General features: G+C 46.7%; 1 protein-coding gene across 1 annotated transcript; it reads left to right on the top strand.

Moving 5' to 3' along the window:
• Positions 1-928: 928 nt before the first annotated feature.
• Positions 929-27520, top strand: LOC112993370 (sodium- and chloride-dependent GABA transporter 1-like). Its single transcript, XM_026116971.2, has 14 exons — positions 929-1166; positions 6439-6570; positions 7282-7382; positions 10667-10776; positions 11183-11315; positions 12639-12773; positions 14963-15066; positions 15459-15583; positions 16742-16854; positions 22471-22602; positions 23362-23464; positions 23904-24004; positions 24805-24972; positions 27416-27520. Exons 1-14 carry the CDS (start codon positions 929-931, stop codon positions 27518-27520), a joined length of 1800 nt encoding a protein of 599 aa, XP_025972756.2.
• Positions 27521-27859: the final 339 nt, after the last annotated feature.

Genomic DNA, 27859 nt, shown 5'->3' with positions numbered 1-27859 from the left:
ACTTAGCGAGATTTGGGTGGTCCACAGGCTGCCTCTATTCAGTAATGAATATCACCTGAATACCACCTGGTGATTACAGTATTGCACATGGCCTGGTGTACAAAGAGGCATGGAGCAGATGAGGGGTTTCCTCATGCCAAAGGGGCAGTCCCTACTTTGTGCTATGCCCACCCCTTGGAGAGCACTGCATGGCCTTGATGACCCCACTGTCCTCAGGGGTATTTCCATGAAGCATTTGCAGGAATCCCTCTTCTAGGGCAAAGGATTCCAATCTGGGACGTGCCCATATCGGAGGTGCCATTGCAAAGTTATGCTGCCCCAACCAGGCATAGACCTGTTGATGCCGCACAGTCTCTCTGGCAGACCTGCGGTCTTGCAGTCTGTTTTGGGCCCCGGACCTGAGGGATGTGACACCTCAGGCACCCCCTTCTCCACTGTCACTCAGACATGCTAGATATTGTCTGTCCCTGTTGTGGTCACCTGCAGGCAGTTGACTACTATGACTTCCTTGCATGCATCCTACAGCTTTTCTTACAGAGGAGGTCCTGGGATAAGGGGGAGATGAGATAAGAGGTGAAGGGTTTGCTATACAGCGGTAATAATCGGGCTTGAAACTATTGTTATCACTTTGTGTGAACAAGGGTCCTTGTTCAAAGGGAGCAAAATTATCCTCTCTTCATTCCTGGAGAAAGCAGTGGGGATCAGAGAGGCTGCCCTAACGTGCACAAGACTATCTGATAAGTCCACCTCAGCCTCAGTGTGGCCCTTCCCTAAGCCCAAGACACTAACGGAGCATAATTTCTCTCTTTACTTTTTTGTCAGGAGCTTTGCTCAGCTCTCCCCATTTCATCTGAGCTTGCCTGGGGTCGAGGCTGCCATTTCTGCTCCTCCAGCCCCTAAGCAAGAGCAGCTGTGCACAAGAGCCACGATGGGCAAGATGGACAATGCATCTGTGGAGCTGAATTCTCCCTCCGAGCTGAAGCAAGCAGCCCTAGAGGAGTCGGAGCCCATCGCCCCAGAGGCCATGAAAACCAAGAAGAAGAAGGAGATCCCAGACAGAGGTTCCTGGAAGGGGAAATTTGACTTCTTGCTGTCCTGCGTAGGCTATGCCATTGGGCTGGGCAATGTCTGGCGCTTCCCGTATCTCTGTGGCAAGAACGGAGGAGGTGAGAGTGCAATGCTTGTGCTCGCTCTTCCCTGAGCAGCCCTTGTCACTTGAATGGGCTTTGGTTTGCTGTGAGTCTAAGTAGCTGGTTTCCCAGCTGAGAAGTCTCTCGTAATGTGAGTTGAGTTATGTGGACACTAGCTCCCATAGTCTGTGGCTTAACTGGCAAGTGCTGGTTGGAAAGAAACAGAACAAAGAAATATAAAAAGAAGTTTGAGTTTTGCAAAGCTTCTGCCATCCAAACATGCAGGGCTACAACAAAGAATGTCTGTGGACCTCATGTTTTACAAGGAGGGTATACACATGTACACATGCACCCAGCTGGATGCTGGTAAGTTCCCAAGGAAAATAGGTCATATCTACTAACAGTGGGTTTCTCTTCAGTCTAGGGTGTTTTCAAAGGGTAACCATTTTTGCTTTGAGTTTGATTTGTATTTCTGAGGATGTCTGATTAGAAGCTTCACATGGACCATAGCAGGGCCATGTAGAAATACATACATCATGAGCACACACACACACATATATGAGGGTCATCATCTGCATTAACAGTCTTTGTGCAGAGCTGTAGCTAACTTTCTCCACTGTTGTAATAAAGGTTGGTCTCTGCTCCCCATGTATCCATACTCTCTTATTAGATACACAGTTAGTGTGAGGTGGTTCCCAGATGAGGGTAGGAAGAAATAGTAGCAATGTTTTGTGCTTCTGGGCAACAGTAGTTTCACCGTAGGAGGACTTCCAAGGAGTCCTCTGGATGGAAATGAGCTTTGTGTTACCACAGTGCTGTGAGAAGGGTCCCAGTAACCATCTATTTTGAAAAGACTGGAAAACTGAGGTCATGAGAGGAGAAGGCACTTGGTGAAGGATTTTAGTAACTATATGATGCATTTGGTAGTGGTGCCTTTCTCTGTGGATCACTAGTAGCAGCATTTCTGACCCTTTTTTGCCCCGCTACATCTCTTCCTTGCCAGTCCTCAGCTAACACCTTGCTAATCCCTTGCAGGGCTAGGCAGGCAGATGGGAACAGTGCTGGGCTAGAAATCAAGAGATTTGGGAGATCGGTTCCCTGCTCAGCTACAGACTGTCTGCCTGACTTAGAAGGGGTCAAAACATACACCCTTGTGTCTCAGCTACTCTCTGTAAAGTAGACTATTTCTTCATCCTCAGCAGGGAGGTGCTTTTGTGAAGGGGAACATGTGCCTGCTTTGATGTCAGTAGAGCAGAGAGCCCTCTCTTCTCCACGCCCACCTCTCTCACTGGTTTTGCCTCTGTTGCTAACATGACCTTCTCTCTGCATGAAATGCTGCTCACCTCCTTGAACTATTTCTCAAACTTCCCACACTGAGTCCAGACTCCTCTTCCTCACCTTTATGGCTACATATATAAATTTAGTAGTGTCTGTTAATCTTCTTGTGTTGCTCTTTGCTTTCCTCTTATCTCTTGCTAAGAGGTTGCTCAGAATCCCTGTCTCCAGTGTCACATTCATTCATGCTGCTTGTAGGGTCTCTGTTCACTCATCTACTTGACACCTTTTCTCTCTTTCAGTTCCCCTTCAGATCCCCTTCATCTCTTGCTCTCAAGACTTTTCCTTATGCACAGCCCACTGTCTCCAGTCCATGTTGCAGGTTGTGTAGGTTCACTCTTCTCCTGCCCCCTCGGAAAGGAGGAGACAGGTCTAGCTGCTACACAACCATCTGTCCATGTAAATCCATGGCATTTAAGGGGATCTTGCCCCTTTCTCTGAAGCACGCAGAGCTAGTCCCAGCTGGAGGCAGGACAGTACGTAGGCTAACAGCTTCTCCATTTTGACAAGACAGTTTCTATTCTGGTGGGTCGCTGCGTACAGAGGTGTGAGCATGCGGCTGAGCCAGGCAAGGTTTGGGGGAATCAGCCAGAGCCTTGCAGGGGACCCAGGCTGCCCATTGCCGGGGCAGGCACTGGTTTGCCACTTCCACTGAGGCGTGTTGTGGCCCCTCACTGTGGCACTTCTCATACAAAACTAGCCCCACAGCTAAGCCACAACACAGGTGCGCAAGAAGCTTGGTTTTTAGCACAGACTTTGCTCTGTGACTGCTGTGTGATCTCAAGCAAACCGTATCAGCTCTGTTCACGGCTCAATCTCTTCACACAGAGGTGGGGATGATGAAACCTATAATTAGATGAAGGCTGTTTTGAAGCTAAAATAAATCCTATTTGCAAAGCTAGCTGAGACCCTAAGATGGATGTGCTGTAGCCGTGCAGAGCACTATTATTAGCATTAGCCACGCAACACAGGCTGATCTCTGACCTGGCAGCTGCAGGCGCGTAGAGGGATCAGCGGGCTGTTGGTGAAAACACTGGACAGATGAAGCAAGGGGATTTGTGCCTGGCTGCGCTCAAACGCCCTCCGTTGCGCAGCGATCTGCATCACTCACTCCTCTGGCTATTTCTGCAGCCGGCAACGCCAAGCCGTCAGTGGAGGCTGCTGATGTCTGAGACGGGCAGGAGCACTGACGCATGAAAGTGTCACTGTGAGCCAATCCAAAGTGGCAAGGAAGGACCGGACGGTGTCTGATTCGCAATTTGGTGGTCGCAGCCCTCGCGCTGCCCCGACGGAGGCACCCCGGGAGCGGAGCAGACTGTGGGTGGGATGCTAATTATAGCGCCCTGCACGCGTGCGGCTCAGAGCGCGGCAGCGTGGGCTGCTTCCATTACGCACAGGCAAATTGAACTGAATGGAAATATTGTCGTTTCGCTTACCGCTGTCACATTGTATCAGCTCGTGGCTGATTTGCTCTGCATTGTAGTTGGGCACGTAATTAGCGGATGTTCGCCCTGGGTACAGCGGCCCCGCACGAGGCCTATCCACTGCTCAGAGCAGGCTTTAGCCAGAAGTGACGCCTGGGCTCTGTGCCGGCTCTACACAGAGCCGAATGGGCCTGGCTATGACTAACGCTCCAGCCTCTACACTGATTTCTAACCTTGTGCAAGCCTTTTGATGGCAACAGGATTTTACAGGGCTCTAAATTGGTTCAGTAGGTGCTAAAAATTGCCTGTGAGATCCGGAAATTGAACAACTTGAGAGAGGAACATTTCTTTAAATAAGCAGCATGCACTTCGCAATTACACTTTGAGGCTCTGACCAAAGACACGTAACTGCCTGTAATGCTCAACTTCTAATTCGTGGGCTGTTTGCTGTTGCAAGGATTAATTACGATTCCTTGCTGCATGGCGTTAGGAGCTGGAGACTCCAGATTGACCTGAGGCGGCACAGCAAGTGCTAGGAGCTGTATAATCTTTCCCTGCTTCCAGGAGCCCGTGCTCTGAGCAGACAAGACAGGACAAGTGCTATTATCTGTTTGACACATGACATTTGCACAGAGGTTTGGACTGAGCCAAGGTCAAAAACAATATCATTTGTGACAGGGCCAGGAACTGAAACAGATCTGGTGTACTAATTTTATGTACAAATTCCCAGGCTAATTTCAACTCTGGCTGTTCAGCATCTGAGCATGTTATTGGCGCCCACTCGGGGACCTGGCCCACTAGAGCCACTTGCCATTTGCAACAGTTCAAGGCTGTGGTATGGTTTGCAGCTTTTCCCCTATTCTATAGGATCTTTGTCAAGCCAGGATGAATGACCTGAGTCCGAAAGTTTTTGGTTTTTTTTTCCTCAATAGTCCAATAAAACCTTTCACCTACAAACTTTCCTAGCCTGCCGTAGACAAAAAAATATAGGATTGTCAGGGCAGTGGCCAAACTTCATCAGCTGCTTGCACAGAAACGAGCTAAGCACTGTGATGGCTGATTAGCTCAGTCTCCAAACTCTACAATGAGGCAAAATGGTAACGAAACAGTATCAGTAGCCTGGAGGTCTGGAGCTGACTCTGGCTCCCTCCAACATTTGCTGAGGGACTGGACCTCATCTCTGCCTTGCACGCTGCTGTTGCTGGCGAGAGCACTGTGACGGACATGGAGTGGGCAGCGCTTTTCCTGCAGTGTCACTTGAAGCTGCTTGCTCCTCCGTGCAAGGCTGCTGTTGAAGCTGAGAGCCTGTCTTTTTATGCCAGCTTGCAATTCAGGCTCATGGTCATCAAGCTGCTGGCCTAGAGCATGTTTTCTCCCTGCTGCCTGCTGCCAGCTCTTGCTGCACAGTGCCTGCCGAGGACTCCTGTGCCACCGGCAGGTGCCAGCCTCTCAGCCAGGCTCAGCTGCCCATTTGGCAAGCAGGCGTACTGAGCTGGGTGCCCCCAAGCTGGCAGCCCCGGCTGCACGACGCCGCGTTCTTGCTGCAGAGATCAGCTGAGGAAGCCCAGCCCTACTGGGCCACGAGCCGAGCTGCGGCTCTGCTGGGTCACTTTGCTTACTGGCTTGATATTTGCTTTCCCATTAATACCTGAACAAGATGACTCAAACTGGCAGCCCACCCTCACCAGGTGACGCAGAGATCAGTGCCATCCCAGACACTGCCATCTGCTTGTGAGCAAATTGAAAGTTCCCGCTCTCTGCCCCACCAGGATCTTCTGCTACAGCTTGTCCTCCTCAGGGATGATAGCATGCTCCAGGACATGCCCTAGAAATCTGGAAAATGAGCTCTGTCCCAAGCCCTAGAAGTCAGGATGACATCAGCATGTATGGCCTTCAAGTCACATGGCCAGGCTCACCTATCATATTTGCTCATATAGTGATGGAGTGCAAGTAACGTCTGTACTAGATGGCTGCACTACCTCACTTCTAGCAATGAGATGGTTTCTGTAGTGTCCATACAGAGGAATAATGCTTTCCTCGGGATTTCTAACCATAAAACCTGGGAGAAGGGAGGGGTGGTGGGGATAAATAACGGGTTGTTATGTGAGCATACATAGTCTTAGCCATAGCTTCCTTAAAACACTGAAACGGCTGTGAACGAAGAAAGTAGTGTCTAATGCCACGAACTCCTACATCCTTTCTCCTGAAGGTAAAGAAATGGGTGCTGCTGTGGGTAAGAGAATCAATGTCAATTTTGGCTTTGTTCTCAGAACGGACTTAGCTTTGCCAAAATATCTAACTGAGCCTGGCTTCACACAGCTAGTGATTACATATGATATGTCTTCATATCACTGTGAGACATATATGAGGGGAGGGCAGTGGGGATCTTAGTGGGAGACTGACTAAACATACTAACTCCAGTGTCCAAGCAAGTCATCATCCAATGGACACCAGGGAGATAAGAAATCTAAGCTGGATGCATTTACTTGTTGGTAAAATGGAAAGGGATGTATCCTAGAGCTCTCTGATAACAATGCACCTTTTTTCAGGGGCCTTCCTCATTCCCTATTTCCTGACGCTGGTGTTTGCTGGGATTCCCCTCTTCCTGCTAGAAACTGCTCTTGGCCAGTATACCTCTGTGGGTGGACTGGGAGTCTGGAAATTAGCACCAATGTTTAAAGGTACTGTACTGTAAGTCTGTGAAGCTGATGGCACGTAACTAACTTCAGACAAAAAAAACCTTAAAGGGTTTAGGAAGTAAGTCCCTGGGGACTGGAGTGGGGTGGTAGGTCAGTGGCGAAGTTGCATCTGATGTTCTCTGATGTTTATGAGGCTGTCCTTCACCCTTCTGCCCGGAAGCACTAACATAATTGTTCTCTATCCAAGCAGTCTTGCACGGTGACAGAACACCTCATGAGCAGCAGGGACTTGATGAAGGGGCTCTAATTGCAGAAGACCTGTCCCAAGCCCCTCCACGTGGCCTTACTTAAACTGAATGGGAAAGCTGTACAGGCCAAGATGTGAACCTGTTGCTGTGTCCAGAGTAACAGCAGTCTAGAAACTAGTGGTGCTAGTACACACTAGCTTTGTGTTTAGGAAAGAGCGTTTCTGCCAGGGAAGTGAATGGACCCTGTTTTCATGGTGCTCTGCTCATAAAGTCTGCAGGATACTGAAAAATAGCATTGTATACCCCATGGAGATGGGCGGGTGAGAAATGTGGTGGAACAAACCTCCCTTGCTAGCCAGCGAACTTGAGGGTGCAGCATTGCTGTGCAACACACTGCATCTAAGAGCTCGGTTGTCACTTTTTCTATCCCTGCCATGAAGCCCGTTGTAAGAGAATGGTGTCTGGGAAGAACTGGGCTGATGCTGCTCTCTGCCTCCTTTTGCAGGTGTGGGGCTGGCCGCTGTGGTTCTCTCTTTCTGGCTGAACATCTATTACATTGTTATCATTGCCTGGGCACTCTACTATCTCTTCAACTCTTTCACTGCGGTGAGTCTCAGACATTTCTATGGTGTGGCACTGGCTGTAACTGGTCCCTGCTCCCTGTTTTCTAGGGAAATGTGTTTTTACCATGAAATGCACAATAATCGTGTGCAGTTTGTACAGAGAGTCTTGGTCAGCACTATGCTGGGTCCTCCCCTTAGAGGTTCCTCAGCTCTGGAGCCAACTGTTCAGCATTGGCTGGAACAGATGTTCATTTTTGGAGAGGATGGTCTTTCCCTTCTCTGAGAACTATTCCCCCCTTCACATAAAACTTTTAAACGCATCTTGTATCTCTATCGTATTTCTAGAGTTACGTGAATCTAAGAGTTGCACATTACAAAGCTGGTCTTGTCACATGTTCTTATTACCCAGGAACTTACTTCTGGCCTTAATTAGCCCTCATTTACACTGCTCTAGGTAAATGAAATCCAGTGCAATTTTTTCTGCTGGGGAGATGATTCCAAAAGTATTTAAACATCTGTTTGCAAGTGCCCCTTATTTCTGTCCCTTATCATGTGCTTTGGTGTTTATAGTAGGTTCCTTTCCCTTAGCAGGTTTTTTACCATGCAAGATTAGAATCATACCCCACAATAATTTCTTGTTAGCTGAATGACTTATGTCAGAACAGTGACTGAGAACAGCTCCCTTAACTCTCTAAGCAACCTGCAGCCTTACAGACACCAACGCCATGGTTTTAATGGGATTTTTTTTTTTTTAATTTTGATATAACCCTGAAGTGCTGTTATGGACATTTTATAGCCCAGTTTCACTTTTTGTTTGTTCAAAATATTTCAAGTATCTATGAACTCTTTTGCCAAAATATTCTGTCCCAGCTCTGCTTGTATCAGCAATATACACTGTAGGCTCTTAGGTGCAAGGTAAAATTGTCAGTAGTGGAGGGTTAGGTACATCTGCAGGGGGTTCCCAAATACACAAAAGTCCACGCCAAAGGAAGCCATCCCAGTGCTGGGTGCATCTTAGGATGAGGCTTTGGGAATTCATTCAAAGCCATATAAACATTCAGGTGTCACAGACCTGATGGGGGACAGTAACGGTGTCTCTATGGATGGCTCCAGATGGCTCCATGGATTGCTCCCGAAAGAAGCCCACATGCAAATCAAAGTGGAAGGTAGATGTTCATCCACTGTCTCCCCTAAATTTGGGTTAGCAGGATTTTGAACCTGAATAGGGAACTCAGTTTTTGTTCTGCAGTTTCAGTTCTCTGAAATTCAGAGGAAATGGAGCAGCAACAAAACGACGAAGCGCTCACCCCTCCCATCGGAGCTGCTGTCTCTGACATGCAAATCTTTTTGTCGAAGGGCTGCTGTGACGAGCTGTTACATTCGCTTCAGTGCATTTAGCAAGTTCACGGGGAAATCACTAGGTGGATGGAAATAGCCTGAGTGGCCACTGAGTTGTCCCTGTCCTGCCAGGCCAGCTTGCTCCTTAGAATGTATCTGCTGCAGTGAACTGATTTAGATGGGGGATGCAGGCTGCCCTTAGAGGCACTGATGCCACAAAACACTTAAAACACAGATAATATTTCTAAAGGAGTCTGTGTTCTTAGAGGAATAGGAATGGATGCAGACATGCTTTTGCAGGCTCTGTTGAACTGGAGCCTTAAGTTTTATCTGCAAAGGGAAATCATCCAGAATAGCCTTAATCTGCATGCTGTGGATATGTCTGCACTGCACTCGGGCAATGAGGTTGCTGCTTGTGCGGGTGTCTCTGAGCTGCTGTCGCTGGTGGCCTTAGCCACGGCACTACCTGGAGTGGGCTAGGCACCTTGGGTGCTGGTACAGCCCATGGTTCTGTGGATTCACTGCTCACAGTGCCAGAGCTGGCTGGATTAAATCTGTAGCGGTATGCTGCCATCACACCGCTACCCACCATGTAAGCATACCCTGGGGATCCCTTTGCACTGCTTATAATCAGGAGAGGAGAGAGCATGAAATATCTACTACACTTTACATTTAGCCTGACTTTATGTCACAATAATTTATCCATATAGATAAGCACTTCGCCCCCAATTCTCAATGCCTTGTGGCTTTTTAAAGACTGAAGTTTGGTATAAATGATAGACAAGAAACAAATCAGTTATTATTCTCCGTGCAGTAAATTCCAACCACTTACTAAGTGAAACGAGCCAAGACTTGTAGTGATTATAAACACAATATCCCCCATGTAATGAACATGTGAGATCTAAGAATGAGAAGAATCATAGCAGCTATTAATTACCAACAAGTATTTGGAAATGGTTTTCTATCTGAGCAATTGCTATCATTATACTAAGGTTATGGTATTGCCCTAATCATGTCTTGATATTATTTCCTGGATAAGCTGTGTCACTATTTATTATTATTATTTTGAACAACTGTTGAATGCTTTTGGCTGCTGGGCCCTCAGGATGGGCCATCCACGTTCCTTGTCCTTTACACTCTTTGCAAAAATTTGGATTTCAGTTTAACAGGGAAAAAAAAATCACTTCTTGTTGTAAACTTTGTAAAATTTTACAAATTATATTTTACAATTCACATTGTAAAATCATGTGAAATCAGAGATTTTACACTAAAAATTACCATACGTAATTTTTACAATACTCCGTAAGTTGGCTCATGTGAAACTTGTTCACAGCTGTGCAAGAGGCTCCTGAAAGAGCTGGGCATAAAATCACACATTCCTGCGGCAGGGTAAGGCTGGGTCCACAGTGGAAAACCAGTTGCTTCCCATCCTCTTCCTTCACTAGTAACTCTGTTATACCTTCTGCGTTTGCAGCTTCAGACTTGGCAGATCTCCCACGCTCCTGCTCAGATGTTCCCTGAAATTTCCCAGAAAGCTGTGCCATTTCCCTGCTTTCCTTAGGTCCTGTACGGTCTTCACACCACCTTTCCTGTGCTGCTGTGCTGTCACCTTGTAGCTGTCCTTTCTTGCTCATGGCATGTCTTGCACTTCTCCAGGGGCTTCCTGCCATGTCTTCATGGCGCCAGAGCTCTTCCTACTTCTCTGCTCCCCTCCCTGGGAACCTCACATTTTGTCTTTTATTTCACCCACCGGCCCTCCCTGTCAAACAGCCTCTCCCCCAAGTATCCCTGGATCCCTCTCCCCACTCTCCTGTGGGTGTCCGGGCATTTCCTCCCCACTCCCTGCAGAATATCCTCTGCCTGTGAGATGCTGCAGGGTGGTCTGAAAGGAGGAAAAAAACATGGCTAATGAGTAACGGAGTGCGAAGGATGGAATTGTGGTGGGGCAGAGCTTTTCCTAGTGGCTTGATGCCCTGCTGCTCCCAGCAGGACCTGCCATGGCAGAACTGTGGGAACGCCTGGAACACTGAGCGCTGCTTCTCCAACTACTCCCTGCGTGACACCGCCAACCTCACCAGCGCCGTCACCGAGTTCTGGGAGTACGTTCGCATGCAACGTCAGGTTTTTCCCCCTTGCCAGGGCCCTCTCCCTCCTTGCCAGGGCATTTCTATACCCGTCCAAGCACCACCTTAAAAAGTCCTCAGGATGGCATTGGAAAGGTCCATCAGCCCATTCCAGCAGGCACCCAGTTGGGGCCTGGGGCCCTCCCACTATGGGGTGTGTTGTGTAGTAGTATGCTGGGCAGGCAGAGGGGATAGCCACCTCTCCATGACTTCATCTTCCTTTAGCCCCTCGTGCTGAGTCTTAGGTTCCTCAAGGCCTTTGTGGGCTCCTGTGCATGTCCATGCCCACCTCACCCTTTGCCCTTCCAGCCACCCACAGGAACTCTGGTGACTCTGCCCCTAGGCTCAGACTTTCTGGTGACAAAACCTCTCCCCTTTGTAGGAGGAACATGCATCAGCTCTCTGGAGGCCTGGGGGAACCAGGCAATGTCCGCTGGCCGCTCGCTGGCACCCTGGCTTTGGCCTGGGTTCTGGTCTATTTCTCCATCTGGAAAGGCGTGGAGTGGACTGGAAAGGTATTTCGCAACAGTCGGGTATTTCAGTATTGCTTTTACTGCTGCGCGCAGATCGTGGCTGTTGAAATGTACTCCAGACTCAATTTTGCTTGAGTGCCTATAACTAAGGTTATGGTGTTGCAAAGCAGAATTGCAGTGGATGCTAATACATTCTTGACATTTACCTTTCACAGTTTAAAAACTGCTACCATGTTTGCAGTAATTTTCATTTATGCATAGAAAATAACTCTTCACTGTAAAGTCATGGGCTGAATGCCCTATCTTTTTGAATGACTTAGGAAGAGATTTTGAGAAACTACTTATCATATCTACCTCAAGATGGTGAGGCCTATTTTGAGCTTCCCCTTTCAAAAATCAGGTTCTCTTAAAATGCTCCCAGCTGAAAACCCAAACTTACCATCTCTTTTGAAAATCTTTCTATTGCCCTTTAGGTACTGGTGGGAGATCTTCAGATGAGAGGCATATTGTTATGCACTATGTGGCATTTCAGACTAGCACAATGGAAAAGTAATTACTTAGTTTAGTGATACAGTGATTCTGAGTTGTTTTATTTAGAGCACAGCTTTGAGTAGTGTGACAGCATTGTGAAAGGAATAATCTAGAGGAAAGATCAGAAAGAAGTGCTTCATGGGTAGATCATTTAAATTGTTAACTTGCCTAGTGGTACTTGAATGCTACCTTTTTTCTACACGACTGCAGCACAGGCCTGGTGATTGCCATTACAACAGCTGAAGTCAAACAAGCACTGACTAACAAGAATTCACTGCTGTGGGATGGTAATACTTGTGATTCCCTGAAATTGTGTTGGAAAGAAAGTGCTGGAACCAGGACAACTAATGTTGCTTTATGCATTTGACTAGGGAAAGACCAGCTTTTGCATTGCAAAATAAGGATGTGATGACTTGAAGGGATTACTTTTGTAGACTAAATTTATCCCTGTGCAGTTCCCTTGCCTTCGGGCAACTCATACAGAATTTAGCCTGCTATTTTTGTAATTAGCGAGTCCTTTAGTGTCACTGGCAGAGAGAAACCTCAAACAGTCAGAAATGTTACTTGCATAGGAACAGAAGACAGAAAATGCAAGGAAGATGTCAGCACTCTCTTGCCTAACTTGTGAGCCTTCAATGAGAGGGCTGTGCAGTTAATCCGCTTCCCTGATTGCCAGGCTCGTCAGAAACCAGCAGTGTGCTTGGAGCCCATTTCCCCACCTCACATCAGGACAAAATGGAAGCAACCATTAAGTCAGGAAAATGCAGTCACAGCTGTGTCCCAGCATGCTAGGCACCGAGCAACTAACGACTTCTTTCCCCGTGTCTTTCACAGGTAGTGTATTTCTCAGCCACCTACCCTTACTTCATGTTATTTATTCTTTTCTTCCGTGGAGTCACCCTACCAGGAGCCAAGGAGGGAATCCTCTTTTACCTCACACCAGACTTCAAAAAACTCTCTGAGTCTGAGGTTTGTAGCCTAATAAGGAGAGCTTTTACATCCCTGTTATCTCTGCATTAATGTTCCCTTGGCACTTTCCTTCAATATTTTAAGAAGAGAATATTAAAAATAAAATGAAATAGTTCCCCATTTGAGTAGTCACAACCTTCACAGTTTGAGACCAAATTGAAGGGCAGGCCCTCAGTGGGTAGAAATTCGTGTAGCTCTATTGTAATCAAGAAATATTATCCATGGAGTGATGAGAAATTATGCCAACAAAGAAACCTCCCCTCTGGGTTGGGATGGCCTCATTGCGCAGATTATTTTAAGGCTGGCTATTTGGCCTAGATCTGGCAGTCCCAGAGAAAGGACGATGTGATAGCGCTGGTGCGGGTAGCTCAGAAGTAGTGCAAGCTCAACTATACACACAGCAGCAATCTTTAGAAGAGTTTAAATGACAAGCGATGGCCAGTAATGTTGCTTGATCAGTTGAAGCACAGAGGTGACCAAAGAGAAGCAAGGAGACTTGTAAAGAAGAAGTTTCTCAGGCAACAGTCTCTGCCTCTTCCACCAGCTGTGCTCCCGCAGCTCTGGAGGTCACCAGTCACATGTGAGCAAGGACAACTGAACAGCCTCAACATCCTGTGAGGTCCCAGTGATCTCTCCTGTAGGAAACTCACCCTAACCATATTGCCAGCTGTGTCAGTGCTAAAGCTGGAAATAGGGCTCTCTAAACTGGAAGAGTAGTTTTTTTTAAATATTATGCAATTAAGAAACGAAGAGTTTGCAATCTTTTCATGTGCCTTCTAGGCTCTAAGACCTCAAGGTACCCTGGGACCAGCTTTTCAAGCAGTCCTGCGTGGTTGTTTGCACAGGAAACTTCGTGTTGAAAAATCAAAGACACACTAATGAAAGACTAATGGAAGGGGGTAAGAGCAGCATGTGGGGCTTGTTCCAAGGCAAGCACCACTACTGAGAGGGCAGCTGTGAGAAGGTGAACCTACACACAAATTCAGACATTCAGCAAGGCCTTTCTGACATGAACTGGGTGCTGAAGGATGTGGTGCAGGACACCTGGTGCATGGTGCTTTCTCCACCTCTGTCCATTTTTGGAACCAGCCTCATGACAGGTCTTTGGGAGATTTGGGTGTGTATGTTTGGAGCTGGATAATGTATCATTCTTGCTGCATTTACCACTTGGGAAAGAGGCAGACATCCTTCTCCTCCCACTCCTCTGTGGAGCACAGGTCTTGCTCTCTAGCAGTCTTTTCTGTGACGCTGCAGGTAAGAGAGGCAACTGTCATGTTCTCTAGCCCAGTGCCCTATGTTAAAAACACCCTTGCCAGCCTTGCTGGCTCCTTCTTCCCATGCAGAGAGAGGCAGACAGCCTGCTGACCCCAGCAGAGCAGCAGGATGCACTGTGTCTCCAGGCAGCTTTGTGTGCTGCGCTGATGTCTGTGCTATGCAAACACAGCTCATCGCCATCCTAAAGGCAAAAGAAAGCCACAGTCCCCCTTACTTTCCTCTCTTCCTGTGCCATCCTCTCTGAGTTCAACCTTACCCTGGAAATGGATATTCTGAAACACGGGAAAACAAAGAAAATCTGTTCAAGTGTGCCCAGGCCTGTTAGCAGTAACAGTTACAGGATTCAAGGCAGTTCCTGTGAGACTTCAAACTGCTGGCCTAAGCATTTCCTATTAGACTGGGTCAAGAAACCCTAGCAACACAGTACCATTGGGTCCAGACAGCCTCCGTGCATTGGACGGTAAAACCTGGAGCACAGTGGGCTGGATCCAGACCCTTCGCTAGCATTGACTCTCTCAATGGAGGCATTGCAGGTGATGTGTGCGCCACATGGAGTCCTCGTTGCAGCAGGCACTCCTCATCCAGCTCAACCCAGGCGGCAGTTTTGCAAAAGCTGAAGGGAGTGATGGGCTGCTTTGTTCAGAGGTTGGTATTTGTCTCCAGAGTGCACCAGCCCTGAGTGTTCACTAATTCAGCAAAGAAAAGCAACCAAGCTTTTGGCTACAGCAGCTGCAACACTTTCTCTGATAGATAGGATAAAAATAAATTTTTTCACTGTATAGAAAGGGTATCTCATCCCTCCCTTTCATGCCAAGCTATTGCTCAAAGGAGAGATGGCAGTCGCGCTCGGTGGGCTGGATCCACTGAGCTGGCAGAACAATGCCATAGACTCAAAACTAGCTCCTTCTCCGCAGGTCTGGATGGATGCAGCCACACAGATCTTCTTCTCTTATGGACTGGGGCTGGGCTCCCTGATTGCACTAGGAAGCTACAACACTTTCCACAACAACGTCTACAGGTCTGTTGAGTTCTTCCAACCCTCTGCCCAGTGGGAATAGGAAAGGCAATTGCCTTGTGCTGTGAGCACCATTGCCTTGGCCATTGAAGCTCCGATTTGCCATTGCTGGGACTAGTCCTGTGAGTGACTGCTCACTGGTGCGGGGTCATGGCATGTCGGTAGTGCCTGATCTTGACTGTCCCCACCCTGTCAACATGCAACCTATGAGGAGCACTTTGGTCTCTCAGAGGGTCCTATGACTTGCAGCACGTTGAACAAATCATCCACTTTACTCCTACCTCTCTCCAAAGCATAGAAACCGCTCTCCTCAGGCCTTATTTTTTGTTTACTCCACGCTTAGCTCTTTGGTAGAGTCCTGCAGATGGTTTCTTTTCTTTCTTTTTCTATTCCAGAGACTCTATCATTGTCTGCTGTATAAACTCCACCACGAGTGTATTTGCTGGATTTGTTATTTTCTCTATTGTTGGCTTCATGTCTCACATCACAAAGAAGTCAGTCTCAGAGCTGGCCTCTTCAGGTAAGCAGGTACTGCAAGTGTTGCATTCAGAATAGCGCTGTAAATCAGATGCAGACTTTATTCCCAGCCGTGTCTCTGTGACACCCACTCTTTGTGCTTGTATCTCTCTCCTTTGTCACTTAGGGGTTGTTCCTGTGTTAAAATGGAGAAGAATCAGATCTAACATTTCCTGGGAAACCCTTATACATTGTGCACATGCAGAGGGCCAGAGCTTTTTTCTCACATTGATGTAATGGAACCACTTCACACAACTGAAGGTCTTCCCCAGGAGGTTACCACAAAGCACCAAAAATAGGAAACCCAGTTTCAAATGCAACAGCAGCCTTTAAGAACAATTTGTCAGAGAGGATGGGATGCTTCCAGGCCTTTCCCAAATGGGACCCAAGTGTATAGCCTTATCGCAGCAGCTGCACAGAGCTGCCCCTGTGGAGCTGAGCATGCCCTCCCACAGAGATGGGTCTCTGGCGCTTGGTGCTGATGCTCACTGCACTCCAGTTCCTGCTGCTAGGGGAATCTCTGCCTGGTTTTAATGTTCACCTTGTTATAGTGCTGAAGTTTCATGTGTTTTTGCTGAAGAGGAATCTTTAGACTGTTTGCTTTCTAAAACCGTCCTGTGGAGAGTAGGTCTTCAGACACTAGCTGTGTTTTCAGCAGACTTCATCAAAACTTGGAGTCTCTTTTCCATGGGAAATTTTGAAATTGTAATTTCAGAATAATTTTTTAACCTAGATGGAACTAACTGAGTTTTTTTATACAATGGCATATTTTGAAATTGTTGTCTTCTCAGAGAAAGCTTTCATCTCAAGAAATAGCATTTTGTGATGGAAAAAAAGCTGTCAGAAAAGTTATAACCAGCTCTGACTCTCAGTTTGTTTTCTGGCAAAGTGCTCCAGCTCCATTTGGGTACAATAATTTGATGACTTTCTTGCTTACAAGAAGAGAAAAAGCAAAGAGTTTCTCCAGTCATTCCTCCCTCCTGTTTCAACCCCTATGCAGCCCCACAGAGTTGGTGTGTCATGGGTGAAGAATCAGGTTTTTGTAGTCCTTATGCTGAATACCTGCAATTCTTGACTGTCTCTGATTAAGTGTTGCACTTATTTCAGACTTCCCGTCAAATGCTTTATAAACACATATTTTTCTCTACTTTCATTACTGCAGGCCCTGGACTGGCTTTCCTTGCCTACCCACAGGTCGTCACACAGCTGCCCTTGTCCCCGCTCTGGTCAATTCTCTTCTTCTCTATGTTAATGATGTTAGGTCTGGATAGTCAGGTGAGAAAACCCAGGGACAAAGCCGGGTAAGAAACAGAGATATTTTGGATGTGTAGGTGGCTTTCCTTTCTATGTTTTGGAGACAGAGCTAAGCAGAGTCACTTCTTGCTCTTAACTGTGAGATTCAGCTAAGTGAAGCCAACCCTTCTGTGTGGTCACCTGCTCTGCTCTCTTTTCCTAATGTGGGCATATATTGCAAGTGATATTGCAAGACAGACCTGATCACTGCCTAATGTTCTAGTCACTGTCTGTTACCAATTAAAAATAAGGGTAATAATCAGATTCCAGTGGACCAGCAGAACAAGTCAGCCTTATAAGATGATCAACATTTTCCTATAGCAGGATCTTTGGAAAGCTTTTCTGCATTCAGATCAGTTATTGGCCCTAGTGAACTGCCGGCACTGCTACAAGGGCACAGTATGTCACGCTCTTGCTGGACATCCCTTTGCCAGGTGACCCTGGAGGCTGAGCTGACTGACAGTGCACAAGCTTTAAGCAGAGCTAATGGGAAACTATCCCTCCAAATACTTTTGGGCAGGGAAAAGAAGAAGAAAGATTTCTCTCAAGTAGTAACTGCTTTTTTCTTTCTGTAAGGTATGATTTTTTTCCCTTCAAAATAGATGTGTGACATAAGAAAAATCAGTATTAAATGTTTTGTTTTGTGTCTGCATGACAATAGCTTGTATTAATCACAGGTCTCTTGGCATTTTGTGAGAATTTCAGTTTGGATACTTTGGATTTCCTTACTGTGTCATGGAACACCTTGGCCAAACTGCATTTCCTGTGAGGCACGGTCAAGAAAATGTCATTCTTTTGGCTTATTTTCATAGTTTAGGCTAGAAAGTCTTGATTATCTCTACTGCCAAGACCTGGAAGGAACATCTCTGCACAACATACTGATCTTCAGCTAGACCATAGCGCTATGGTGCAGTACCAACAGGTTGCACTGAGAAAAGCTGTGATGTGGCATTTGAATCAAGGCCATCCCACAGTTCAGGAATAGGAGCTTGCTGCAGTGTTTCAGCACTGTTTTTAATAACAAGAGTGACTTCAGCAGAGCTACAGCTCCCCAGATACTTTCAGCCTGACTCCTTTGCTATTGGATAAGTCTTCCAAGATATTTGAGGAGAAGCAGAGTGGAAAACAGCTGGATGCAGCAAAAGATCCCTCCCTTGTCCCCCTCTGAGCTTTTCAAAACCAAAAGCAAATAGTCTGTGTACTTTTTACACGTGATGATATTTTTCCAATAATTCAGCACAAAAGTGAAGCTGTCAATTATGGTAAGCCTCCCTTTTGATTGGAATGTGTATCAAAATCAAAGGCTCCCTCAAAAGCATGTGACTGGTCTGTCACATCCTCTCCTGAGCCCAAATAGTCTTTCCTTACAGCTCAAAATTTGAGTACAAAATGGATGCTCTCCCAGATTACATGTAGCATTCATAAACCCAGGTCTAATTTATAATCAGAGGCAGACATATTCCTGAAATGTCACACCTGCTGTCCAAGAAAATCTAATCAACCAAACCTGATTTTCAATTATGGAACACTCCCATAAACAGATCATGAAGCTCACATCTGCATTACCACAGACATTATTTAGCAAATAATTTCAAATAACGACTAAATGCTCCGAAAGAAGCTACATTTACAGAAAATGAAACAAAACAAAACAAAAAACCTCTCCCTGGATTATTCACTCAGCTCTGGTAAATAGTTTGAGACATGACAATAAGCCCTCTAAGCACTGCGTGGAATTTATTATTTGCTGCATTTGCTTCTCAAATACCACTTGAAATTCTCCATGTCCCCTATGACAGTTAGTCTCAGAGGGCAGACAGTCCATGGGGTGCTATCATTGCCTGGAGCAGGAGGAGGAGGAGGAGGAGGAGGAGGAAGTGCAGTGGGAGAATAAAGCATCAAAAGCAAAACAAGCTTTTAAAAAAGTGCAGATAAATACATGTGCAGAGGCTTTCTGTCTGCATGCTGGAGCTCTGATTCAATCAAATATATGATTTAGAGCATAGCAGCTTATGCATATAAAAGAAATAACATGCACGGGCTGTAACAGCTGAAATTGCACATGCATTTTGAAGCACCCAGCTTTCAAAAGGACGGTTTGGCTATGTGCTGACTAAATATCATCTATGGTATTTATGGGGTGGAGGGGGAAGCAGCTATTTTCCATGTGAGTCAGCAGCCCAGTCCTGCGGCATGGCAGGGCTGCAGGGTTTCTCTCCCAACCCACACAACTGTGGGCTGCTGCAGGGAGCAGCCGACCTGGTGCTGCTGGTTGCAGCAGGTGGGGAGAGGTTCCTGGGCAAAGCGGAGACCGCACAGTGGTGAGAGTAGGTACATCCATGTCCCTTAGCTTTGATAGAGAGTCTTTTGCAGACCTGACACTGCTACATCCACCTCCTTCTACCAGGAGAGGCATCACAAATTGCCACCTATTGTGCATGCAGTTCCTTGAACTGGATAAATGACTTATATTGACAGACACACACCTCCCTCCTGCCCCCAACTGTCACTCATGTGTCTCTGTTCGCTCTGCCTCAGATCTAGCCAGGGTTTAGCTCTCTTGCATCTAGACCCTCTTGCGTAATATGGTAATGCTTTCTTTAACCTACCAGTTTCCAGGTCAGGCGTTTTTCTCCCCAGGGGAGCCAGCAAGCCTTGTGACTGCAAGCCTCCATCTGTCCCGTGTGAGGCTGCCTCACACAGGTTATTTGTGAGGGTTTCTGGCTGAGCACTCAGCACCTGGCCGAGCTGCAAGACCCGCTCTTGGGGATCTCTGCTGCACGTCTGTGTGCTGTGGTGAAATTCCCCATTGACCCTGTGGTCCTGGCCGGGGTGCTCCTTCTGGCCTGCATGGGCTGGGGAGGCCAGCACAGTCCCACACTGAAAGATGGTGGGAGAGACACTTTCTCTTGCTGGTCATTCAGGGTGAAGTACCATCGAGATAAGCTCCCAAGCCCAAACTGTCTGACCCACGCAGCTCATCTAATGATTAATCCCCTAAAGGGAAAAAAGAGTGGAAGAGAAACTAGAATGGAAATATAATCTTTAGGAGAAAAACAGGATCATGGGCTGAGGCAGGAGGAAAAAAAGGAATATGTACTAAAAACTGTGGCTATGGACAATTGGTGAGAAAAGTGGAAGTTTTTGGAAAGCGGACTGAAGTGTGCGTGCATGCATGTGTGGGTGTGCATCCATACACTGCACAAGTGCACACACAGGGTGAAGGAGAGCAAAGAAGGGCACATCGCAACGACCAGGTGCTCCTCACTCCTGAAAACCAGTCTGCTTTTGTTTAGGTGCCTACACATCTTGTGTGAGTGTATAAGCTTAGGTATGCAGGCTGGGAAATTTGGTCCCCAGAGCACTTAGGAAATCACGGTCCCCAGGGTCAGAAAGGTGAGCCTCCTCAGACCCCCGTAGTGCATCAGCTCTGAAGTTTGAAGCTGACATCAGGCAATTGTCGGTAAATGGTACAATCGCCACTGCCTGTTTTATGGCTAGGAAGGGCAGTGTCCCACCATTTGGTTCCTCATTGTATTCATTGCACACCACCTTAGTTTCAGTGGTAGGCAAAGAGATTTGAATTCAGTTTGTATCACTGTTCCAGCCATCCTTTCCCCATCACCTGTCTCTCTAGCTTTCTCTCTGCAGTTTCCCTCACTTTGATTTCCTGTCCTTCTTCCTACACCAAAGGGCTGTCACCTCCCTTCCTTAATCTGAGGTGTCTTTTCACTCACTTCCTCTTGGCTGGGCACCCATCACACATACCCTCTGCCCATGACCCTTCTCCCTCTCTGCCTTGCCGCTGCGACCTGGCCCACACTGTCCTTGCAGATGCCCATCTCTCTCACCATGTCCTGTACTTCTCCCATCCTCTGCCCTGACACCTGCGGTTCATCGCGCCCAGCTCAGCCCAGCTGTCACTCCTGCAGCGCCTGGCTGTCTGCAGAGTCTCTCACATCCACGTGAAAAGAATAGGTTGTGACAGGTCTTTTTTTTCTTTTTTTCTTTTTTTCTTTTTTTCTTTCTTTTTTTTTTTTTTGTCATGCTGACTCTTCACCACTGTGGTGCCAGCTGCACCTTTCAGGCCTGGCTGTCCCTAGCAATGAGCCGGGTGGGATGGGGTGAAGAGCTTGCTGGCAGTGAGTTTGAAAGCAACTTAACCCGTGCCCGGATGCCAGAAGATGCTTTAATAGCACTTGTATCCAACTTAAAAGGCTTAGTTCATTAAAAATTCAAGTTCAAGCAATCGACCTTTGGCTCTTTGGGAATACTGGCTTTCCACACTGCACCATGTGGATAGAAAATGCTGGGCAGAAACACCACTCTTTGACTCACTCTATGCCTACATGAACGTCAGCTCCAGACGCCAACTGTGTGCACCTGTATGAAACACTCTGCTGCTCTTTGTAGTCTGCCTGTCTCTGCCTGCACCTCTACAGATAGTATTTTTTTATTCTTGCCTCCCTATTCCAAGCAGAATCTAAAAGTGCCTGTACAGTCCTCTTCTGGAGCGCTCTCTCCGGAGACAGAGAGGTCCCTGACATCCAAGAGTAATGTGTCTTTCATTTTCAGTGCACTGGCTTGTACATTTGCTGAGGGTGGCCAGGGAAACTAGGATCTTGCTGCCCTGATATACTTCCCAGTATATTTGCTGGAGGCATGATGTGCTCTCTGAGAACTGTATGTTACCAGTGGTTTCTGGGAATGAGATATAAAAGTGAATCTCGCAATGTAACAAGAAATATGAGGGAAGGATGCACTTCACATATAAAAAGTCAAACTATCCTCAGGCCATAGGGCAGAACTAGCAAGAAAACTGATTGAGGGTAACATCCATGGGGACATTTTTATGCTTTATGGTGGAAGACAGCATTAACTTACTGTGCCTGGTATAATATATATGTATATGTGTATATAATATATATGTATAATATATAATATGTAAGTGCTGGCACAAGCCAGCCATGTGGTTTTAGCACTAGAAAGGCCACATGCTGTGAGGACAGACTTTTAATGTACTATGTGCACCTAATGTAGTGTGCTTGAAAATGGAAAATAAAATCAAGGACTTGGCAGACAGAGATGATGTTGCTATTGACGTGCATGTGAGACAGGACTCTGGGTAATGCAACTCTTTAGTAAATGTTTAGTTCATTGAACAAGAAGAGCATTATTGTAATACACTGAGAGGAGCACATATGGGAAAGAAGGAGCAAGCAAGGTCTCGCACATGTCCCAGCAGCGGACAGACACATTGCTGTGACAGAAAGCCTGGCAGTGCTGTCCCTAGTGTGAGTGGGGGGAGCGGGGAGGTGGGGAGGCCCAGAGTTTTGGGGGGAAAAAAGAGGAAGCTTCCCACAGGAAGGCAGAAGGTGGAGGTTTATCTCCACTAATATCTCCACAGCTTTTATTTCCGCCTATATTCAGTGGAGGAAGAGAGGCACTTTCAGATCATTCAAGCTAACTTCTTCTCTTCTACTGTTTACAGAGTGCACTTAAAACAATGAAGTTCCCAACACAGGAGTTAAATTTAGGTGGTGGGGAAATCAGGCTAGGATGCTGATATATGTTCTTGATGTATACCTTTTCTTGCAGTTCTGCACTGTGGAAGGGTTCATTACAGCCCTGATGGATGAGTACCCTCATCTCCTGAGAGCCAGGAAGAAGGTTTTCATTGCAATAGTCTGTTTGATCTCTTACCTCATTGGATTCTCCAATATCACCCAGGTACAGCTAGCCGTGCTTATACCTCCATTTGTGGCACCTTTCTATTCACCTTTGTATATCACAGCAGTACTGGAAGCTTTTGGTGAAGTGACGTTGTCCCTAGGAGCCATCTTAAGGCTGGACAAATGGGCTCACTCGTCACTACCATGCCTTAAGCAACCTAAGACACCTCCATAACTGTCACCACCATCCTGTAGTCAATCTGTCCTGTTCTCATTTTCTCTTGTTTTTTGCAATAAGGCCTCAGGTCAACAAAACCCAAACTGAGAGACTGCTTTTTGGAAAGGGTTATGAAAAAGTAAAGAAGACAGGTCTGTTGGGGCCCTGAACTCATGAGGCTGAAGCCAAGGTTCATGTGTGAGGAGGTGAGGGCTGACTGGCATGCAGACAATTTGTGGAGCTCTGTAGGTTCATGAGGACGTAAAGCAGCAAAACTCCTGGGAGGAGCAGAGCAGACTAATTTAAGTGACTCCATCTAAAACAGAGAAAAGTAAGAAAGCCAAATGAAGGCCTCCTTTTCTCCTCACTGTTGGCGATGCCTGAGCAGGCTAGCTAAGGCTGTAGACTAGCGTCTGCAAGAGCACACCAGTTTTGATGCCGGAAACAAGACTGCAGTAGAAACATTGCAATGCTAATTTCACTGTCCAAGAAAATTAATATTAAAGCCGGCAGACATAGATAGTACCAGTCCAAACAGCTGGCTGATATTGTCTATGATGATCAGTAACTAAATTCCTTGAACCTGGTTTGTCTCCTCAGGGTGGCATTTATGTCTTCAAGCTGTTTGACTATTACTCAGCCAGTGGCATGTGTCTTCTCTTTCTTGTCTTCTTTGAGACCATCTCGATTTCTTGGTGTTACGGTAAGCACAAAAGACCTGGTTCCTTCATTGTCTCTTTGGGTATGGTGGGATTTTCAAAAGCCTCCCACAGTGAAGCCAATGAAAGCTTTGCAATTGAAAATATTTTAGGCTGATAACTTCAGAAAATCAGGAGCAGGAGGCTGTCCCCTCACTTCTGCAGGCCACCAGTCAGAGGACATGTTCACAGAGACCTCTGTACAAACTGGCAGATGCCTAGGAGCCTCTCCTCTAATTTCTCAAGTGGACAACAGGAACATGGAAGCTGCTAGCATGAATCTGCTGGTGTTCACTCCCCCACACCCTCCCTCCAGAGAATACTTCTCTATGCCACAGTGTTGGCATCTTCTTGCTGTGGCTGGCCTGTTCTGTGTCATGACAAGAGGTGATGAAAATGGCACTGAGAAGAGGTGTCTTTTTCAGTGCTTATTTCTTCTTGTAGGTGTGAACAGATTTTACAAGAATATCGAAGAAATGATTGGCTACAAACCTTGCATGTGGTGGAAGATCTGCTGGGCCTTCTTCACACCTCTTGTCTGCTTGGTAAGAATAGAGGGATCCTATTTGCAGAAGTGGATCCCCAGAGGGCTTCTTAGCTTGGATGGGATGTAGGGCAAACACAACGTTTTTAGTCCAGTATAGATCTGTCCACAACTGCAAGATGATTTTAGGCAGACCTGAGATGGATAAAGTAATACCAGGATTCTCTTTCACTCTGCCTGCTGGAAAATACGCAGAAGAAAGGCTACAGAATGGCTGTTTTAACCTGGATGATGCTATCAGTTATTTATTCTTCTTTCTGAGATGCCAAAAGGTAAACAAATAATTTACTGCTTTAAAAAGCCATTATTGGTGCTGAAGAAGGCACTCAGCTGCTCCAGGTCCAGCCTCAGCCACTGCTAGGCTTGTGAAAGCAAGAGACATTAGCAAATACAATATAACCGACTCTGGAGCAATTTCACCTTTCTTGGTTTCCACACTCCTAGTAAGAGTTATGCTGGGAATGGTGTGAGAAGGACAACGATATGAAGTTCAAGGCTCCTGAGACAGTTGGTGAGGAAGCTGTTAACAGGCTTAGGACTTGGTATGAGGGGTACTGCTTGTCCAAGTAGTCTGGTGAAGAAGGAAATCGGGGTATTCCAATTCCAGGTTTCCACATAGGAAATTCAGGGAAGAAATTGTATAAAATTGCCATTTGGTGGGCTGAGAACATCCGAGGCTAGTTTAAGGAGCTGCTAGATTGCTGTAAGACTCTTGCGAGCTAGGAGGATAATGGAGTAAAGAGTGAATAGATGGTCCCTGATTTTGCACATCTTTACCTGTGATGATTGTTTTTTTCCCAGGGTGTGTTCTTCTTCAGTGTGGTAGAAATGACCCCTCTGACACTGGGAAAATATGTCTATCCTGCATGGGGACAAGGCATTGGTTGGCTCATGGCTCTGTCGTCCATGGTACTGATCCCAGGATACATGCTGTACAGTTTCTTCACCTCAAAAGGGACTCTCCAGCAGGTATGCCTGACTTGACCACTCCTCTTCTGCTTTCTGCTTAGTGTAAACTTCCCACTGAACTAAATCAAAGGGGAGTCAAGCAGACTCTGCACTGCGCTCCTCCGCCGAAGTCTGTTCGTCAGTGTACTTCAGGTTGGGGCTGCAGGAGCTGTGCGCATCCTCTCCTCCAGAAGAATACAAATCAGTCCCAGCACAGGGCAGTATGTGACTGGCTGTATCTGGCCGTGCAGATAGACCTTCAGGTAGTCTCTCCTTGGGTGAGATTGCTGTTGGTGTCTTCCACTGTGATCCCTTGTCAAACTTTGTGTCGTCATCATCACAGAAAGCGAGCCGTCCTCATGGAGGGATGAGATGGATATCTCACCTGGAGAAATGTAGGGTGCTGGAGCTTTGCAAGAGGTGCCTCAGTGGTTGTCTGGGAAGAAATCCTTGAGATTTCTTGACCCCGAGAAATCCCAGTTCCCAGCCAGCTCTGGCTACAAGCATGGTTACCTGGCAGTTCTCAGCGGAGAGATCAGCATCCACTGAGCATGAAGCTCACAATAACTAAGGGCTAAGACCTAGTAATGAATCAAACATGAACAGTAGCAATTTGTCATGTGCTTTGCAGAGGGCGCTCAGTGAACAAGAGGGTTAAGAAGCAAGGCAGACTTTTCTGCAGGACTCACAGTATCCACAACTCTTTGTTCTTGTTTAAAATGGGTTTTTTCTTAATTCGAACAGGGCTTTATAGAGCAGTGAAGCATGGTTTCTGTATATCATACCTAGTAATTACTGTTAAGATCTTATTTATAATGTTGACGTTCAGTCTTAAGAACACCGTGCACAAAGTCCTTGACCTGATGACATCATCTGCAAGCTATGGGCATAATAAGCTACTACCGGGGTGCTGCTTTGTTGCACCAGCCATAGACTCCATCTGAATCCCATGTGTTTACTTCATGGATGCCTTATTTTGAACGATGTTTATTCAGAAATATTTTGGCTGAATTTGCTGAGCTAAGGTTAGCCTCAGGCTCCTGGGGTCAGGTTCCAGGTGGGATTGACTTTCTTTCCTCCCAGCTATCCATTTGGAGCAGCTCTGCTGTTGGAACTGGGCTGGTTTGGTATCTCATATCTGCTTCGCACTTTTGGTCTCTAGTTTTAGGTCAGTTTGGGGTTTTTACCATTTTTTGCCATTGGTGTTGGGATCATCATTGAGGTTTCTGCAGGATTCAAGTCAGAGCACTATGTCAAGCCACTTTGGTGATTCTGGATTGAGGGTCAAGGCCCAGACCTCTTCCTTATGGTCCATAGATCCAGAAATGAGCAGCAGATGGCAGTAGGAAGAAAGTATGCCTGTGTGCATGTGTGTGTGTGTGTGTGTGTGTGTGTGTGTGCGCGCGCGACAGAGAGACAGAGACAGACACAGAGGGAATTTTTGGCCTCTCATATATACAGATCCTGGATTAGTCTGTAATAGAGCTGAAGCTGGAGGGAAATTAGATGCCAATGCAGAATAAAGTGGTTTTGACAGACAGGAAAGATTATAAGTCATTTTGATCCTACTGAGCATGAATGTGAGGGGGGAAAAAAAAGACCGTGAATGGCAGAAGAAGCTCAGTGAACATTTCAGAGACTTCACCCAGCAACAGCCACTTCAGCTGTATTGGAGAGTAGGAGCTTGTTTCTCTTTGCTGGAAAGGGCTTCTTCCTGGCTTAGTGATGTCTATTCAGGTCAGGCTCAATCCTCCTCTGCCTTCTCTTTTGCAACCTAAAGCATCAGTCCCTTTCTGACAGGCAAAAGTGATTCATTCTTCTTCATCACTCCTGATGCTCAGTCCGCATGCCTCCAGTAATGACTCGCCCCTCTGTATTTTCCTGGGTTCTTTCTTTGTTTTACTTAGCTCTATGGGTTTTATTTGATCCCTTCAGGGTGGCATAATCAGGCATCAGTGCTGGTGCAAAGGTTGGTACAGGTGGACTGGTCTGACCTGTGTCAGAGACAAAGACTGTAACCTTGCCAGCATGCTGCATCTAGTTAATAATGTTTTATAATAAACTCCAGCTGAAAAAATATGGAAACTGGGAAAATGGGTCTGTTCTGAAGTCTGTGACATTACAACCCTCTCTTGTTCCTACTTGCTGCTGATATTGCCTGGTAACAGTTTGCCCATGTTTTAATGGTGATCCCTGTATTTCAGATAAAAGTAGAAGCTGCTGTGCTAGGAGCAGTACCAAAGTAAAAGCGTCTTGCAGACTTGCATTGAACTGCTGAATGGTGCTGGAGGAGTAATTTTAGTAGTGTGCTCCATCACCTCTTGCTGTAACTAGGGCCACCTCTGAGGCCTGGGGAAAGCAGTCCCAACCCTCTGCTGCTGTCATGCTCCAGATGTCTCACTGCTATTTTCTCCATGAAGCCCACCCAGCAGCTTACGTGCACTCTTCCTTTCTTCCCGGGCAGCGTTTCCAGCAGATGACACAGCCCAAGCCAGACCCAAGCATGCAGAATAATGGCCTCCAGCCAAAGACGTCATTGAATGGGAGACCCTTGGATGCTGCTGTCTAGGAGAGCCGGATCTCTTTGCCCTGTCCTGTAGCTGCTCGTGCCACACTGTCCCTCGACCTCCTCTGGCATGGCTCGTGTGTCCCTGGCTCTACCGTGCTGTTCACTTGGTGAAGAGAAGACCTGGTGGAGGAGGCCATCCCATGCCTCTTCCTCCCAGCCCAGCTTATCAAGGCTCTGCACGAGCTGCCACTAGGACATTGTGTGGTGACCGCCTTTGTCATGCAACCTCCTGGTTTGGGCTCTCAGAAAGCAGCAGTCCATACCCAAGTCCTCCTTTTCCTGACAAGAGGTGATGTTTCCTAGACAGCTTAGACTTCTCATTGACCATTTCTCTGCTCT

Source organism: Dromaius novaehollandiae, chromosome 1, assembly GCF_036370855.1.
Source record: "Dromaius novaehollandiae isolate bDroNov1 chromosome 1, bDroNov1.hap1, whole genome shotgun sequence".
Lineage (NCBI taxonomy): Eukaryota > Metazoa > Chordata > Aves > Casuariiformes > Dromaiidae > Dromaius > Dromaius novaehollandiae.
The sequence above is the reverse complement of the archived record's forward strand: the minus strand, read 5'-3'. Positions and strand labels throughout refer to the sequence as shown.

What these genes read in the sequence shown, in the direction of transcription:
- LOC112993370 (XM_026116971.2), top strand. Translation starts at nt 929, where the DNA reads ATGGGCAAGATGGACAATGCATCTGTGGAGCTGAATTCTCCCTCCGAG. An exon ending in GCCGTCACCGAGTTCTGGGA is followed by an intron (nt 10,777 to 11,182) that starts GTACGTTCGCAT and finishes TCCCCTTTGTAG; the next exon opens with GAGGAACATGCATCAGCTCT. An exon ending in AAAAACTCTCTGAGTCTGAG is followed by an intron (nt 12,774 to 14,962) that starts GTTTGTAGCCTA and finishes CCTTCTCCGCAG; the next exon opens with GTCTGGATGGATGCAGCCAC.